Source organism: Pholcus phalangioides, unplaced genomic scaffold (assembly GCF_987345545.1).
Source record: "Pholcus phalangioides strain wild (caught in Gottingen) unplaced genomic scaffold, Ppha-v1.0 ptg000020l_1, whole genome shotgun sequence".
NCBI classification, from domain to species: Eukaryota; Metazoa; Arthropoda; class Arachnida; order Araneae; family Pholcidae; genus Pholcus; species Pholcus phalangioides.
Genome location: NW_028301613.1, coordinates 1,186,939 through 1,204,089, shown reverse-complemented (window position 1 = coordinate 1,204,089; position 17,151 = coordinate 1,186,939). Strand labels below are relative to the sequence as shown.

The 17,151-nt window shown below is 39.1% G+C and overlaps 1 protein-coding gene across 3 annotated transcripts in view; it reads right to left on the bottom strand.

Annotated features, from left to right (window-relative positions):
* LOC149070715 (tectonin beta-propeller repeat-containing protein 1-like) overlaps window positions 1-16,531 on the bottom strand; it is a 40,322-nt gene extending 23,791 nt beyond the window's left edge. For all 3 annotated transcript variants that reach the window (XM_089248402.1, XM_089248403.1, XM_089248404.1), the window contains exons 1-9: window positions 16,423-16,531; window positions 14,027-14,268; window positions 13,126-13,308; window positions 12,762-12,881; window positions 12,537-12,659; window positions 12,158-12,338; window positions 7,618-7,715; window positions 5,748-5,870; window positions 3,795-4,374 (exon numbers count right to left, since the gene is read on the bottom strand). In XM_089248402.1, the coding sequence (XP_089104528.1) occupies window positions 3,795-4,374; window positions 5,748-5,870; window positions 7,618-7,715; window positions 12,158-12,338; window positions 12,537-12,659; window positions 12,762-12,881; window positions 13,126-13,308; window positions 14,027-14,245 (1,627 nt within the window). In that variant the 5' untranslated portion in view covers window positions 14,246-14,268; window positions 16,423-16,531. The remainder of the gene's footprint in view (window positions 1-3,794; window positions 4,375-5,747; window positions 5,871-7,617; window positions 7,716-12,157; window positions 12,339-12,536; window positions 12,660-12,761; window positions 12,882-13,125; window positions 13,309-14,026; window positions 14,269-16,422) is intronic.
* Between the last annotated feature and the right edge of the window lie 620 nt (window positions 16,532-17,151).

Sequence of the window (17,151 nt, the reverse complement as noted above, 5' to 3'; positions counted from 1 at the left end):
GGCTAGGATTTTTATGATCTAAAAACATACAAAATATTCTCCACAAAAAATGTATTTATGCCCTAAAAAAAACTTAAAATATGCCGTAAAAACCTAAAAATATGTCTAGATAAATAGGCTGACCATATTTCTTCGAGAAAAATAGGAAGGAAATTACAAGAAATTACCAATCATTGTCCAAAATGATGCCAAAGGCAAACAAATAAAATAGCCAATCATTGCCAAAAACCATGCCAAAGGTAAGTAAAATTGGTCCTACTATGTCGAAACATTGACAATTGATTAAAATGAAGCTAGTGAAGAGTGAGCTTGGGAGGGGGGGGGATACTTCTTCACTGTTCTGCTGAAATATATAATATATTGTTACGAAGGGTAGAATTTGAAAAGGCTGTGAACGCATGCAAGGTTCGCGTGGCATGCGATTGAGAAAAGAAGAACGAGATTCTAAATGGACTCGGAAAGTAGAACTCGACGGAAGAAGACCTTCGGAAAGCTGCTCTAGTTTAGCAGTAGTTTTAGCAGTTCATGTAAATAAAAGCTAGTATTTGTTCTCGAATCCTCGTTCGTGTGATTGTCTACCCATGTTCAAGTCCTCGGCGAAGAACCCTGGAGAGATCCGCGCAACGGGACGAATCTGGTGACTAGAGGTTTGGCGAGCGGCATGACGCAACAAAACTGGTGTCAGAAGCGTGACGCTCCAAGGACTTGAATGGTCAAGACAAGAAGTATGGAGAAGAACGAGACGGGAGAACAGTTCAAGCAGCTGATGGAGATGATGGCCCAGATAAAAAGTTAGCATGGAGACCAATATCGCCGCCTTCAACACATCCATCGCTGCTGTCAAGGAGGATATTGTCAACGGTGTGAGGCAAACCATCGCCGCTGCTTGTGAAGGAAGCGCCCTAAGTCGAGTGTAGCATGGCTCACAGCGGCATGGTGGGGGATCGTAGACTGTGCAAGGAAAGTGAGTTTCCATCCCAGATTGAGATGGGCATCGACCCTGGAGTCAACGTCAGAATCGTTTGGAGAGACCTGGATCGAAGATTCCAGCATCGAATTCTGTACGTGCCACTGTCGTTGACCCTACAGGCAGTCACGGGAGAGAAGATGACTGTGCGTGGAAAGGTGGAAGTCTCAGCGAGGTTGGTGTCGTCACCTATTGTCATGCCGTCTTCGCAGCCGACATCCAGGACACGGGCATCCTCGGACTGGACTTCCTGAAGAAGCATGGACTTTCTTTGGACATTCGGAGTGACCAGTTGCCTACGATGAAAGAACAAAATATCGTCCTACTTGGAGGTTGTCACGACGAAGTCCTTCAGCGGAAAGTGATGGCTGTTCCAGAAGCAGGAATCCCAGACGGGAGCATGGATGATGATGGAATCGGAGCCGTTCTCTTGAGAAAGCCGGGTAGCCATAAGAGAAGGATCCAGCATCGTGAGGGAGCATCGCGGAGAGATGCCATTGCCATATCGAGGAAACCATGCCCACAGAACTGCCATCATTGTCTCAAGGTAGAAAGGAAATACTGGTCTGCAGAATCTATTGTGAGGCAGCTACAGTCTCAGGACTTAAGTTACGATCCTTGGAGTGACGAGCACACTCAAAAGGCACAACTGGAAGATCCGGACGTACGAGCGGTCATACACTGGAAGGAATCCATTGCGAACAGACCAGGGTGGCAAGACGTCGTTTCATCCAGTCCGACCACAAAGAGATATTGGGCCGTCTGGGACTCCTTGGAGATGAGGAACGGCATGCTCTACCGCCGTTGGGAGTCAGAGGATGGAAAGACTTTCAGATGGCAACTCATCATACCCGAAGGCTGTGTGAAAGAAGTTTTGAAAGGGTCGCACGGAAGTGCGACTGATGGACATTTCGACATCACCAGAATGGTACAGAGGATTCGTGTGCAATACTATTGGGACAAGTTCAGGACCGATGTGTAGAAGTGGTGTGAGAACTGTGACACCTGTGCTGCCCGGAAAAGACCTCAGAAGGGGACTTGTGGCCGACTTCAACGTTGGTGCACCATTCAAGAGAGTTGCCTTAGACATCTTAGGACCGTTACCTGAAACCCACGATGGTAACATAGTCTATACTTGTGGTGATGGACTGTTTCACCAATTGGATGGAAGCATTTCCTGTTCCCGATGAGGAGGTCGAGACTCTAGCACAAGTGTTGGTGCAGAATTGGTTGTCTCGATTCGGAGTCCCCATGATGATCTATTCCGATCAGGGACGAAACTTTACGTCAGCTGTGTTCCTTGAGATGTGCAAACTTCTGGGAATGGAAAAGACGCGTTCTACTCCGCTTCATCCGGAATCCGATGGGATGGCGGAGAGATTCAACAGGACCCTTCTGAATCACCTCTCGTTGTTCATGTCGAAATACAAACAAGATTGGGACTCGAAGTTACTGCAGCTTTTGCTGACCTATAGGAGTGCCGTCAACGAAGGCAGTGGATTCTCACCGTCACAGATGATCATAGGATGGGATCTTCGGCTGTCGAGTGACCTGCTGTTTGGGCGACCGCAAGATGCTCCTCTTCGTATAGAGAGGAGAGAATACATCAAAGAATTCCAGAGCACCTTGAGGATGTGCATCGAATCGCCAGAGACATGATCGACATCGGCCCCGAGAAGATGAGAGTTTGCTATGATGCGAAGGCCCCATCTTACGACTTCAAGGAGAGAGACCTTGTCTGGCTTTGGAATCCGAAACACAGGAAAGAAGGATGTCCGAAACGACAGGAAGGGTGGCGCCCGAAGCTCCGGAAAGGAGGGTGTCCAAAATGATGGAAAGGAGGATGTCTGAGACGTCAGAAAGGAAGATGTCAGAAACTCCACACTTAATGGAAAGGACGTCACGTATCAGGAAGAAATGGTGTCCAAAACTTCAGACCTCATGGGAAGGATGCCGTCGTCTTAGGAAGAGACTAGACATCATCGTGATGTGGATTCAAAGGACGCTGAAGTTCAAGGTGGTCTATGTCATCAGACTTACTTATTACCATAAGGACTACGGGGGCCTCACCGATTTGAGGACTGCATTGCCCGGGACGTGCAACTGTCAAGGAGGGGGCAATGTTAAGAAGGATCGAATTTTGAAAAGGATGTGAACGCATGCAAGGTTCGTGTGGCATGCGATTGAGAAAAGAAGAACGAGATTCTAAATGGACTCGGAAAGTAGAACTCGACGGAAGAAGATCTTCGGAAGGCTGCTCTAGTTTAGCAGTAGTTTTAGCAGTTCATGTAAATAAAAGCTAGTATTTGTTCTCGAATCCTCGTTCGTGCGATTGTCTACCCATGTTCAAGTCCTTGGCGAAGAACCCTGGAGAGATCCGCATGACGAGACAAATTTGGTGACTAGAGGTTTGACGAGTGATCCGGAGGCGCGACGCAACAAAATGAAATTATAATATAATATAATGCTCTATTATATGAAAAATATTCCTTAAAATCTAAAAATGATTACTTTAAAACTGCTGAAAATTATGAAAAATGCCTTTAAATTGTTGAAAATAAAAAAAAAATGCCTTAAAAATTAATAAAAATCATGAATAAAATGCTCTATTGTGTAAAATTCTAGTGCAAAAAAGTCATAGAAATCCATGCCCTAGGTATCACCAATTGACTGGTAAATAAAAATCTGGATGAATACTGCGGCCAAATATGGCACTACATGTTGAATAGATAAGTTATTGAAGATATTAAATAGAAAATTAGAAAATTGCATCTGTCACTGAAGTTGAAAACTGTTTGACAATGAAACAAGTAAGAATAAAAATTACCTTCAGAAAACCATGGTGGCATCGTGTCCGCCTCCACCAAACAACCACTGCCACTTATCCAGTTCCATGAGAACTCGTCATTCAAGAAATTGACAACTTCACCAATGCCATGGATATCGCAGTCCCAAACCACACTCGAACTCTCTGGGTTATAAGAACCCCCATTGATGCTACAGACTGATCTCCGCTCTATAGCACTGTCGGTTTCTGAAGGCGAATCAGAGTCAAAGCTTGTTGCGCCATGCCTAACTGCTAGCTGAATGTCACTCTCTGAGGCTGTCCGTGAACTCACGTCAGACATCCTGTTTTCTCTAAAATGAGGACTGGAAGTGGCATCACTCTGGCTGCTTACTTTTCTTGAGCATAGACCAGGACTTTTGGAGGATGATTCATCAGATGATTGAAATGTTTCTCTGTGAACAGAAAGGCTTGAATGAGAGCTGAGACTAGATGTACTAGACACACGATGCCGCATTTTGATTGGTGCTTCTATTGCTTTCCACGTTCGTCCACTGAGCTCAGTGAGGGTCACACCTGTCCTTATATACACTTTGTTGCCATCGACACTGAGTGCCCATACCTAGAGTAATTTGAAAGAAAAAACTAACATTATTTTTGAAAATGAACAATAAAATAGAGAGGTGCACATTAATTATTTTCACAATATAATGAAACCTCACTACAACGACACCCAATACAACGATAATTTTCCGTATCTACTTTGACATTGCTTTCACCATAATGTTAAACTTCTCTCAATACAACGATATCCTCTACTATAACTCCCTCTACAACGATATTTTTCAGAGAGCTATAACAATATTCTTTTTAGATTTGCACGGTTTCCATCTATATTTTTTCAAACTCTTTTCTTCAACAAGTCTCTGTGAAACCGGTTTTGTTCGATTTTATTTCCCAGAATGCTTGTTGTGGTGTGTTTTTAGATTTTTTTAACCATCTTCACCCTCCCCTCATCCCCGACTACTCCCACAGATTTGCATTAGTTAGCTCTTTGAACAACCTTCTTTTTGGGTATTGCCCACAATACCTGCTGGGTATTGTCTGCCCTGCATACAAAAGGCTTCCTCATTATTTGAGAATAGCAGCATAATCTATCTGTTTGCCACTCACTGTAGTCGTATGTGGGTTTTCTTAAACAAATCTTGTACACCATCTTGTCCCTTTTTTGTGGACTTCGACTGTCTGGACCCCAAAAGCATTCCTTTCTGTCTCTTTTTTTTTTTTTCTCCAAGCACCCTAATCCTAAAATACAACACCTTCTGCTGTGTTACAATAATGAAGTCTAGTGCTCCTGCTATATGACACAAAATCGCTGGGCAATAATTTTTCCGACTGGATAGGTTTTCAATAACAACTACAGTAGGCAATGTAGGTTTTCAACAACAACTCAAATGTTCAGTTAAGACGGTCAAAACTAAGAAGTTCCGCCTTCAGTAGGATTCCTCCCTTGGTCACTATGCTGTATATAGGGAAAATTGACTTTCAGCATCTCTTGTTCGTAGTGATGCATGTTAACCAAACATATGAAAATGTTGGATTATTTCGGATGAACATTAGACACTATTCAGGTAGTTGAATCAATATGTTTTTGTGTGTCAGAACAGATTTCCCTTTAATTTTAGTCATTTACATTTCCATTGTCATATATATTTTTCTGTTCAAAGAAGAATCTTAAGATAAAACCTTTCAAATTATCGAGGAGAAACAAAGCAATGACTGCAAGAGCATGACTCAAGTTTTGGTTCAACCTTTATGATCTCAATCCATATGGTTGCTGCAGGAAGCAAGCATTAGTGTGTTGTAACTTGGGTGGATTTAATTTTCTGGCTCAACACTGTATGTACACATGGCTGCACTTGTGACAGACATCAAAATAATTGTATCAAATTTCAGTAAGTATTCCAAAATAATAATAGTAAAAGCCGAAATAACCTGGTCATTGAGCCCAACGGTGACCATCAGCAAATTGTCTACCATCTGTATCCACCCACTTCCTGTTGCAAACATTTCTGAAGTTCCAGAGTTGACTCCTTTAACACCTTTGCGGAACCAAACCTGCAAACAGAATCCAGCAATCAGCACAATGTACATCCATTCCTACTAAGATTATTTCGAATTACGAAGAAATTTAACTTGGGTACATGTCAAACTCTTTTCAATACAATTTGCCAATAGCTTTAAATACCGTTACAACACATACACATTTCATTTTTTTACCAGCGTGAATGAGACATATGGCATACAAGGCAATAGTATATTCAGTGATTTTTTGCATGTGTGAAAGAATTTTCACTGTGAGTGGCCACCACCTCATGCACACAGTTTAGAGAAATATTGCATGAATGTTTGAGCATCACATTTCTCCAATTGTTTCTTCTGGAGATTGCATAAAAACTGGGTTTTTTTTTTTGGAAAGTCATATAAAACTTTGATCACTTCTTACAGAGCTGTATAGACGCTGTATAGAACAATAACTTCTTTGAGGGCTGTATAAAAACAGAATGATTTCTTGAAGGGTCATAAAAATGAGAAAAAAGTAGGAAAACGTAGGACTAAAAAGTAGGATGGGGGAGGGTAACCCACTTAGACAACACAATCATAGCATAATGGGAAAAAAAATCCGTAAAAAAAAAAAAAAAAAATTGCAAAAAAAAAAATAATAATTTTTTTTTTAATTTTGAATTAACTTTATCTCAGCCACCTCGTTGGGCATTTTGCCTGTTGTGACGTTGTTTTTGTATTTCAGTCAAGCCAAAACAAAATGACAAATGACTTGGTTACAAAACCAATTTTTGGCCAAAACAGTGCACTAGCAACCACAGATAATTCTTTGCTGTCTCTCCTCATACATATTACATTCTTTTTTTGGAGTCTTCCAAAGTGAAGAGCTTGTCAACTCTCTTCCACAAGGCACAGCAAATTTCGAAGACATACGTTTTTTTAAGAATGACACAACTTCAAGACCACTTTCGAAATCACAGTGCAAAATGTGTAAATTACAAGATCCGACGTAAATAAGGCAAGGTGAACCAGATAGTTTTACTGCGTTGTTCATCATTTTTTAAATTTTACTGTTTTGTTCACATTTTACTGTTCAATGATAGTGTAATCATTTTTGACAAATGAAGCACTTCCATTTCTAGCTCTTTGCTGAGCATTGTAAATATTGTTTATGCCTCTTCATGCCTTAAAAATACAGAAGACAACTGAATGCTATTGGGTAGCATCAGAATCACCAAACCTAGAATAGGCCTATGTATCCAACTGCTGTGAAATGCAAACTGTTGTTTCACCTATTTGCACCATAATTTTGAATGATGAAAGTTACTGTCCAAGACCATGAAGTAATAAATACAAAATTATTTTTCCATCCAGACAGAAGTTTTTAATGACTACTATACTTGTTGAACCCTCAAACTAAGCAAATGAAAAATTAATCAATCAAATGGTCCACATACACCCCCCCCCCTCCAAATTACCTTAAAAATGATATAATTTCTGCTCTGGCAGAATCATTAATTGCATTCTCCAACATTTGTAATATTTGGCAATATATCAATAATTTCCTGCTCAATTAAAATCAATTACACAAATTTTGTCGATAGGATTTGGCAAAAAAAGTAGGAAAAGTACGACAAAAGTAGGACATTTTACCAAAAAGTAGGAAAAGTAGGATGAGTGGGAGCCCTGAATCATGCTAAATCTGAAATTTTACAATCATGCTTTCTCAAGGATAAAGAAAAAGTTATTGACTTTTTCAATTAAAAAAAAAATTTTATGTGAAAAGTGAGGATGTTCATACTGTCTTGTTTCGAGTGACAGCCCACACAACATTCATTCCGACACTCATTTGCATCAGCTTCTCTCCGTCTGGTGGATCCACATTCACCCAGGAAGTACCTGAAATTGATGACAAAATAATAGCTTCAATAAAGCTATATATAATGTTTGTTTATTTTTTAATGTTTTCATATTTTTGAAATATATGACATCCATATTTTTATGGGCATCTTTTTATCAGCCACCTCGTTGGGCATTTTGTCTGTTGTGGCGTTGTATTTGTATTTATAAACTGCAAACGCTTTCAAGATTTTTTAATACATGAATGCTTTCATAAAAGGTTGAGAAACCATTATGGTTCTCATTGCTAAAATTTATCTGATTGTTAAAATCAATCACATGATTTTTTTTTGTTCATTGAAACACTGGAAGGTAATACAACTGAATCAAGATAACGTCCAATATCTGTTTATAATTCTAAAATTCCAAGTTTTCATTTGGTTTCCAGAACTCTAATCTTATAGAAAAGTTTGATGAGGATGATGGTAAGTTTTTGTCGGCAGCTGTGTATTCGATTGGTTGACATTTGAGTGTATGAGAATTCAATGGTATGTAAATACTGTTTCTAAAGTAGCCGATTAGGTTTTTGGGACTGTTACTCGATGGATGATATTCTCTTGGGCTAATTGTGAGTCGGAGACAAAGTCTACATACACAAAACTATGTGATAAATATTTAGAATCAGAAGAGCATGAGTGAAACTTCAGGATTTGGCCAAACAGATAAGTCTGCAGTCGCAAAGCCCCCTCATAATAATCAACTAATCAAATTCAAAGAAAATAAAGTTTTACTGGAGAAGATTAATTTTTCCCTCATTTATACAAAGGAGTAGAGATGTAAAATTATCGAAAATAATCTTTTAGAGAATATTCTCATCAAGGAGAATATTCGAGAATATTCTCTGGTAGGACTACTATTATAAATAACTTGAGAATATTCTCCTGTTTTTATAATATAGTTACATATATCCTTGAGAATATTCTCTGGAAGGACTACTTTCATAAATTACTGGAGAATATTCTTATAGAAAATAATAAGAATTATTCTGACGTAAATAATAATAGTCCTTCCAGAGAATATTCTTCAGTTACTGAAATCTTTCCAGAGAGTATTATCAAAGAATATATGTAACAACATGTATTATAATAAATAATCACGATAAATAACTTGAGATTATTTTTGATAAGAATATTCTCTAATAATTTATAATACACTGCTCAAAACAATTAGGGGAGCACATGGTTTTAACAAAATTATGCAAAGATGTATACCGATAAGTAACATAAAATGAATCATCCATAATTTAAAGCCTAGCAGGAAACGGAAGAAGAAAACTTCATATGCAAATCAAAGTTCAAAAACCAGAAAAAGTAGATAAGGGCAGAAATCGGGATGTTGCAGAAACGTCTGTTTTACTGCCGTAACTGTGAAATTCGATTGCACAGTATTTTTTTTTGAGACAAGGTGACTTGAGGATGTCTCAACAACGTGATTTACCGGAATCCATGGCATGGCATGTTATAGACAGACTGGAATCCGTGCAAACACAACGTAGTGTCATGGACGCTGTTGGAGTCGCCAGAAGTGTTGTTGCAAGGCTGTGGAATCGATTCCAAGAAACAGGAAATGTTAGACGTCGACCAGGGCAAGGTCGGCCATGCGCCACTACAGCAACTGATGACCGGTATGTACGGTTAACAGCCCGTCGAAACAGAACAGAGAATGCTACGCAGCTGCAAAGACGGTTGCTCTTGGCAACAGGACAAAGGGTGTCCAGCCAAACAGTACGTAATCGGCTTCATGAGGTAGGGCACTATGCACGTAGGCCAATGGTCTGCATTCCATTGACCCCACACCACCGTGCGGCCCGAAGAAGATGGGCTGCTGAACATCGAGATTGGGAGCAACATGATTGGAGCCAAGTGCTGTTTACAGACGAGTCCCGATTCAGTCTGGAGTGTGACACCCGACGTGTTCTGGTATGGAGGGACAGGGGCACTCGAAATAACCCCGCATTCGTTCGTGAAAGGTCACAATACAGACGAGCTGGTTGGATGGTATGGGGTGGAATCAGCATAGGCGGACGAACAGACCTGCATATCATTCGGAATGGCACTTTGACGGCCCGAAGGTATGCAGACGAGATACTGCGACCTCGTGTCATCCCTTACGCTGGAGCCATTGGAGATTCCTTTGTTTTCCAGGATGATAATGCCCGACCGCATAGAGCTTGTCTGGTGGAGAACATGCTTGAAGCTGAAACAATACAGCGTATGGAATGGCCAGCGTGCTCTCCTGACCTGAATCCAATCGAGCATGTTTGGGACATGCTGGGACGACTCATTGCTGCGCGACCAAGGCCGCCTGTTACTGTCCGAGACTTGCAGATTGCACTTCTTGAGGAGTGGAACAGTATTTCCCCAAAGTCTGATCGATAACCTCATCGCGTCCATGGCAAACAGGTGTGCAGCAGTCTTAGCTGTTCGTGGAGACCACACACCCTATTAAAACTCATGAATCATGTCTAAACAGTACTTTTTTTTATCGTTTACATGTAACCAAATTGTTGCCCTAAATCATCTTTTTTTTATTTTTTTTCATATTTTCAAAGAACTAAAGCTTAATTCCAAATTTTTTTTTTCTGTATTGCGCATTGATACGCGTGTACTATCCATTGTATGCCAATACGTGGCTGTCTCGCACGGTTTTCTTCACTTTTTTGCTTGCTCCCCTAATTGTTTTGAGCAGTGTAGTAATCCTTTGTTACTATTCTTTATACAGAGAATATTCTCTGTTCCCATCAAGAAGATGGGAATATTGAAGTTTGTAGACACCACAATATTAAAAGCAAGAAAATTAAACCAACGTGGGGCTGAATTGCACAACTTTAAAAGAAATGTGAGTGATACAGACTTTAAGTGTATGTGCATTGAAGAAAACAACAGTTCTGTATCTTAGAATGAAGGTGATTATATAAGAATAGCTTACTTTGTCTATCAACTTTGATTTAAATTCTTTTGTTGTAAACTTATTTCTGAAAATTTATTTAATTTTAAAATATTTTTTTTAAGGTTTTAATCTAAATGTTTCTAAAATCTTTATAACCAAACTCTTTTAAAACCTCTCATCAGAATATTCTCGAACTAAAAGTTGTCATTGGTGGATGACAACTAAAAGTTGTCAATACCAAAAATTGCTTTATTGTAAATGTTTCAGGCAATGAAAACTGATTTATATTTCACAATATAAACAAAATTAGTAAAAAAATTTAAATTATTTGAAAGAAAAATGAATATTCTCGATTATTCTCCAATTTTTACATCCAGGAGAATATTTTCAGAATATCCTCGTTCTCCGAGAATATTCTCACCTCGCATGTCTACAAAGGAGCAACAGAAATTTTCAAACACACCCTTTCTCAATTGCTACAACAAGAAAGAAAGAAAAATAAAGTTAACTTGGATCCCCGTCTTGAGGAACGCAAGACACTTTCTGCTCCTATTACTTCACCAAACACCAACTCTGGCCATATCGCTATATTGCAATTTACTGCCATTAATAAGGTGGGTTGAAATAAAGGTCTATCGGTACTGTCTATCGGTGGTCGCTTCAAGCTCGTTAGGGAAAATATTTTTTCTATATCCTCCCTCGGGTTTGAACCTGGGACCCGGACAGCAACCTCCACAGTGGTAGACCAGCATCTTACTACCACGCCACTCGGGCACTGCTCCATGGCTGACATCATAATGAAGAAAAATATACCAATTTAATTACTCTAAGACTGCCAGCAAGTGTGAGCATTCTGGACACATGCTAAACAATCAATCGCAGCAAGTCAAGTCCCCTTCAGCCAAAGTCAGTCCAAAACTAGCAACATTTTTCTTCGTTTCATTCAGTATAGGTCAGCATTAATATTTGTGACTGTTCTGTCTGCTTCAGTCAAATTTCTCTAATGTCTCCTGAAATCCATCTAATATCTATACCTCTACTGTTGCCATTGAAGAAAAATTGGATTCAAACTCACCACAGTTCTTTAACCAGAAATCAACATTTTTTTTCAATGTTTCTCAATTAAGGAATGCACGATAAACCAACTCTGTGCAATCGGTAAAATTGAAATCTGATCCTTGTATATATAATATTGGGGAGTGCTGAAACAACATTTCATCCAGAGAAATGGAATGAAGCATCAGTGCCCAATTTTATAAGTCTAGGGGGCTGTATGTGTAATATTTTGCGAGGGTGGCAGGCACAACTGTCCAGATGCATTGCTAAAAGCTGCTACTTCATTAATTGTAACAGAGTAACTTTTTTAGTCGGTCCTGAACACCAAGGAAAACTGTGTGCAGCATCTGGTTGGGAATTGGGAACCACAGCACTAAAGAATGATATCCAGCTTTGTAACCATTGGCGTTCAGGTAATAATAAATTATAAAGGTTTCAATAAAACTAATATGTGACGTGATCAGCTGCATAAAATAATCCTCAATATTCCAATTTACCCATAGCATTTTCCCGGGTGACTCCATTTCGAACCAGAGCATCTCCAGCCCACGAGAGAGCCCAGACAAGACCAGTTGGACCAACAGATACTTGGAACACTTCACACTGTTCTGGTGTTTCGACTGGAACCCATCCAGTACCTTCAGGGCAAGTATTTGTTACCCCATACCGAAACAGGACCTGAAAAAAAAAGTTGTCATTGAGCTGATTTGTTAAAAATATTGGAAAATAGATAGATATATTAAATACTTACTAAGATATAAGCGTTACAGTACACTAAATGTCTCAATTTGGGAAAACTTTAATGCAAAAAGGGGGGGGGGAACTTGCCCCACACACACACACAATGCAGCATAAGTATATTTTATTAAAACTCACTCGTCCAAGAATAGTTACAGCCCACACAGAGTATTTGTCTGAGTCGCCACCAGGGATATCTTGTCCACTAACAGAAACATCAATTAATGGCTCCTTAACTGGGTCATCATGAACGCTAGCTATCTGTGGGAATGAATAAATTGATTGAAACACCCATCGATAAAAATAATGAGCACATTCAGCCTTAATCGCTAAATGTAATTTCTATCAGCAAAACTAACTTACCTTCGCCCATCTATTCAGTGCAGCATAACGCCTATAACGTATCCATTTTCTCCTACGTACAAGACACCATGCTTTGTTAGGACTATAGGTTGCAGGGAAGTCGACGGCATATGTCCAGCCCTTTCGAAAGAATCACAAAATATATAAAATTGATACCAATGCCGCCATTACTAATAATCACATAATACAGCTCATGTTCCATTCACAAACACTTCAGAGAAATTAATTGTTCACCATATGCTTTACGTGCATACCTTGGTGTCAAATTCGAAATAAGAATTATTTGAAAATGAAGACACTAATTTTAAAATACACATTTGCAATGTAAACATTCACATATACACATATAAGTGTGCAAACATACTTCAGGTTCCAGCGGCTGTCCCTCTAGATTATCTTCAATATGCCAGTCCCCCTCCCATTGCCAGTTTTCAGATGGCAACTTGAAACTCTTCAAGGGTAAGGCCACCAAACCATCGGCACTGCTCCAGCAGGGTCTGTCAGTAGGTAATAGCTTTGAACTGAATCCATAGAAAGGATTCAGCCTCTAAAAAGCATAGAAGCATTTATTTTAGAACGGACATCAAAGACGGTGAGACCAATCTCGCAAGTCATTTCAGCAAAAACCATGTAATTTATAAAGCATCATTACAGCAGTGAAACGTTAGGCACATAAAATTTATTTACCTAAATCAGGGTCTTCAACCTGACACAAGCACTGCCCAGGCTTATCATCAAACAGATAGCACCCCACTTATGACAAGAGTGCTCAGCCTTTAGAAGAGTGTTGGCTACTTCATTGGTTTAAAAGCACATCGCGGGCCAAATAAATGATCTGTTAATGAGCTACGGGTCACTTGAGTGATCTGTAATTTTCTGCTGGTGACAAGTGATCTGTTGTGGGTGTACCTTGCTTAGGTGATCTGGAGATATGTTTATTTATTCTTTCGTTAGTGTTTTATATCGATTTCTGATTGTGTTTATAGTATTAAACACTAAATTCATTCTCTATAAAAGGTGTTCTTGGTACTATTTTGGAGTGATTTACATTGATTCATGTGGAAATAATTGCCTCGGTTTTCATCGATTTAAGATTTCGCTTATTGATTTCTAACAGATTATCCACGAAAACCGAGACATCACTGTTTTTCTATCAATGATTTTATCTTAAATCAAACCATTCAATCACACACACACAAAATAAAAAAATAGATGAAATAAAGTGAAAAAAACCCGTAAAACCCAAACGAATAAAAAACAAATACCTCATTTTCATAAGTAACAACTTTACAGCGAATCGGAACGTCTCTAGCTGGAACATACAGATAAATCTGATGATCGCTACTGATTGCCCAGGTGAAAAACTCATTGGCTGAGACCCTCTTTATATCAACACCATGGTAAATCAACTCTTCCCATTGGTGAGATGCAGTTGATAACACGAATACTCTTCCGAGGCTATTTACACTCCAGAAAGAAGACATTTGACTTTTCTTTTGACCATAATCTACAAGATATGGGTTCAAGAAGGGGAATATATATAATCTATATATATATATATATATATATATATATATATATATATAGATGAGTACTACAAATCCACATACAGCCAGGAACATTTGACCTACTAGTACTAAACCACACATGCACCTCATCCACATTCCTCTGCCGAACTTCTAACAAATTGGTACATGTTGGAATGTGTGTGTATGTATAATGAACCTTTCCATAAAGTTTGTTTCAGTGTAATGCTGTCATCTGCCACCAATTTTTCTCACTATAACTAAATAATGTTATCGTTGTAGGCCTGTTGTTCTCTGAGGCGAGACTTTTTAACGGGGAGATCGGCCCGTATTTGCACCTTAGTTCCCTTGCTAAAGTGCTACCATCTGCCACCTATTTTTCACAAGCTGTGAGTGAAATGTAATGATTGAATATTTGTACCATTGTATGCGGCTGCTCTCTGTGATGAGAATTTTTTTTACTGGGAGATCGGCTCTCATTCCCGCTTTGACGTTGGGAACTACAGAAAACCACCACTGTGGTGAAGGTTCCAACATTGATGTGGAGGGTCGAAGAATTTTTTAGATATGGATCGTGACCATAAGTTGTTTCGCAGAGGCTGTACTAATCTACAGTCAACCCTCCGTATTCGCTGGAGGTGACAGCGAATACAGGAAATCTGCGAATAACCGAAACCATATTTTTTTTCTCGTATATCTCGTTTATTGAACAGCACGAGAAGAGCAGAGTAACACAGAGGTATAAGGGAATGTAAAAGAGAGTGCAGCGACTGTTGGTGATGTTTTCTGAAAGAACATTGTGATTTCTGTTTGCCGTTTCTTCTTCATACCATCAAGTATGTTGAAGTATGTTGACAAGGCTTTCTCTACCAATTTTTCTACATGTGAAGAGCGTACTATATAGGGATCTGTCATGACAACAATCTTTGCTGATTTGAACGTGCGAAGCCCTTCTGTTATGTTGCTCACGGTGAAAACTTGTCTTCTAGTTCTTTATCTTGATCTTCTTCATTTGGTACTGCTTCAGTTTCAGGAGCAGTCAACTGCATTAATTGCTCCTCTCTGTCAATAACTCTGAATTGCTATTAATTAGCTGTTCAACTTCTATAATCCATATCACTGAACCCTTCTCCACCCACCTGTTTTGCTAACGTGACAATGTCTTTTATAGTTTCTCCGTTGGGCATTTTGCCTGTTGGGGGTGTTGTATTTGTATTCAATTGGTGTTGTAGCCTTGGTTATGACCTTTAGCGTACATTGTGGAAAAGTGTTTTTATTTAACCCGAGGTGACTGTTTCTCTCTTGGGAGCTACCACGGCTCTAGTGATAACAGTAATGCCATTAGCGAGCCATCCTAAACATGCACAACTCAAATTTTGTAAACAAAACACATGAATGACGATTTCTGAGTGTTGCAAAAAAAAAATTCCAATAAAGGGGAAACAGTTGCAGTATGGTACGCCATGACTTTGGCAACTTTTTCCTCACGATAAGTCGCCAAGAAGATCATAATGGGGCTCTGGGTTACTGTATTTTTAACATCTATCCAGATTTTTCTTTTGTTCACAGCGTTTTTTCAAAAATGCTGTTGTTCCATTTCCAGTGCGTCTCTTGGATTATTAAATACTGCTCAGGTTGTATCATACCGTTTTATTATTTCGTTATATTTATTACTTACTCATCCATTGTCATGCCTTCTGTCTTACCGGTTTATTATTTAAAATGAACCCAGTGAATTTTTCATGCCCGGAATTCCTTATGCCCCAATCCGTTTATTATTAAAAAAGGGTCCGGGTTTTAGTTTTTAATACATAGAATATTTATTTATTCAACCACTGTTTTTATTGACAGAACCCAGAGGAACTTTCGCCCCGATCCGTTTATTATTTAAAAAATGGTCCAGGTGTAATTTTTTTTTTATTTTTATGTTTGGGGGTTTCTATTATGTTTTGCACGCTGATGATTTTTTTTTTTCGGCGTCCGTAGTGTCTGACGGCCTTGGCGACTTTTCGTCGGGCCATCAGACATGTTTTTGGTCATTTTAAAATCAGTTTCATACAAAATTTTGTGTATTTACTTAATTTATGAAATATAAATGTGCTTTGAATATTGAAAATCTAGTTGAAATCCCTTACCACAAATGCAATGATTTCTCTCTTCCCAGTGCGTGTGCGCACATTTGATACATTTCAATCAAAACTCTTCATTGAAAGTGAACTCTTCATCAGCTGCTTAAGGGGCGACTTGTCCTGGAAATGAATGTAAACAAACAACATATCCAATGATGATGTCTCACTCACGAGAGTGTGGCGGAAATGAGCTGACCATATTTCCTCGATAGAAATACGGGACATTGGGGTTCCAAATACGGGGAAATACGGGACACTGCCAATTATCGCCAAAAATGACGCCAAAACCGAACAAAGTCGCCAAATATTGTTAAAATAACGGAGAAATCACAATGGCGGGTAATGCAGCATTACTGCTAATTGCAGTGGATGAATTCCTCGAAAACAAATTTTCACTAAGACAAATATGGGAGATTCATATACTCATTTATAGTTGTAGTTATCATAATATAATTTATAAGTTGAAAATAATTTCAAACTTTGACTTCAATAAAGAATAAAAATTCAAGTAGGCTTCATGCAAAATACGGGAAAAACCGGGACACTTTTGCTAAAAAGTCGGGACAGCCAAAAAAACAGAAAATACCGGGACTGTCCCGGGAAATACGGGACGTATGGTCACTCTAGGCGGAATTAAAAATTGTAGCTTTACGACCTAAATCCGGTGGGACCATACGTCCCGTATTTCCCGGGACAATCCCGATTTTCTTTCTTTTTCTGGCCATCCCGACTTTT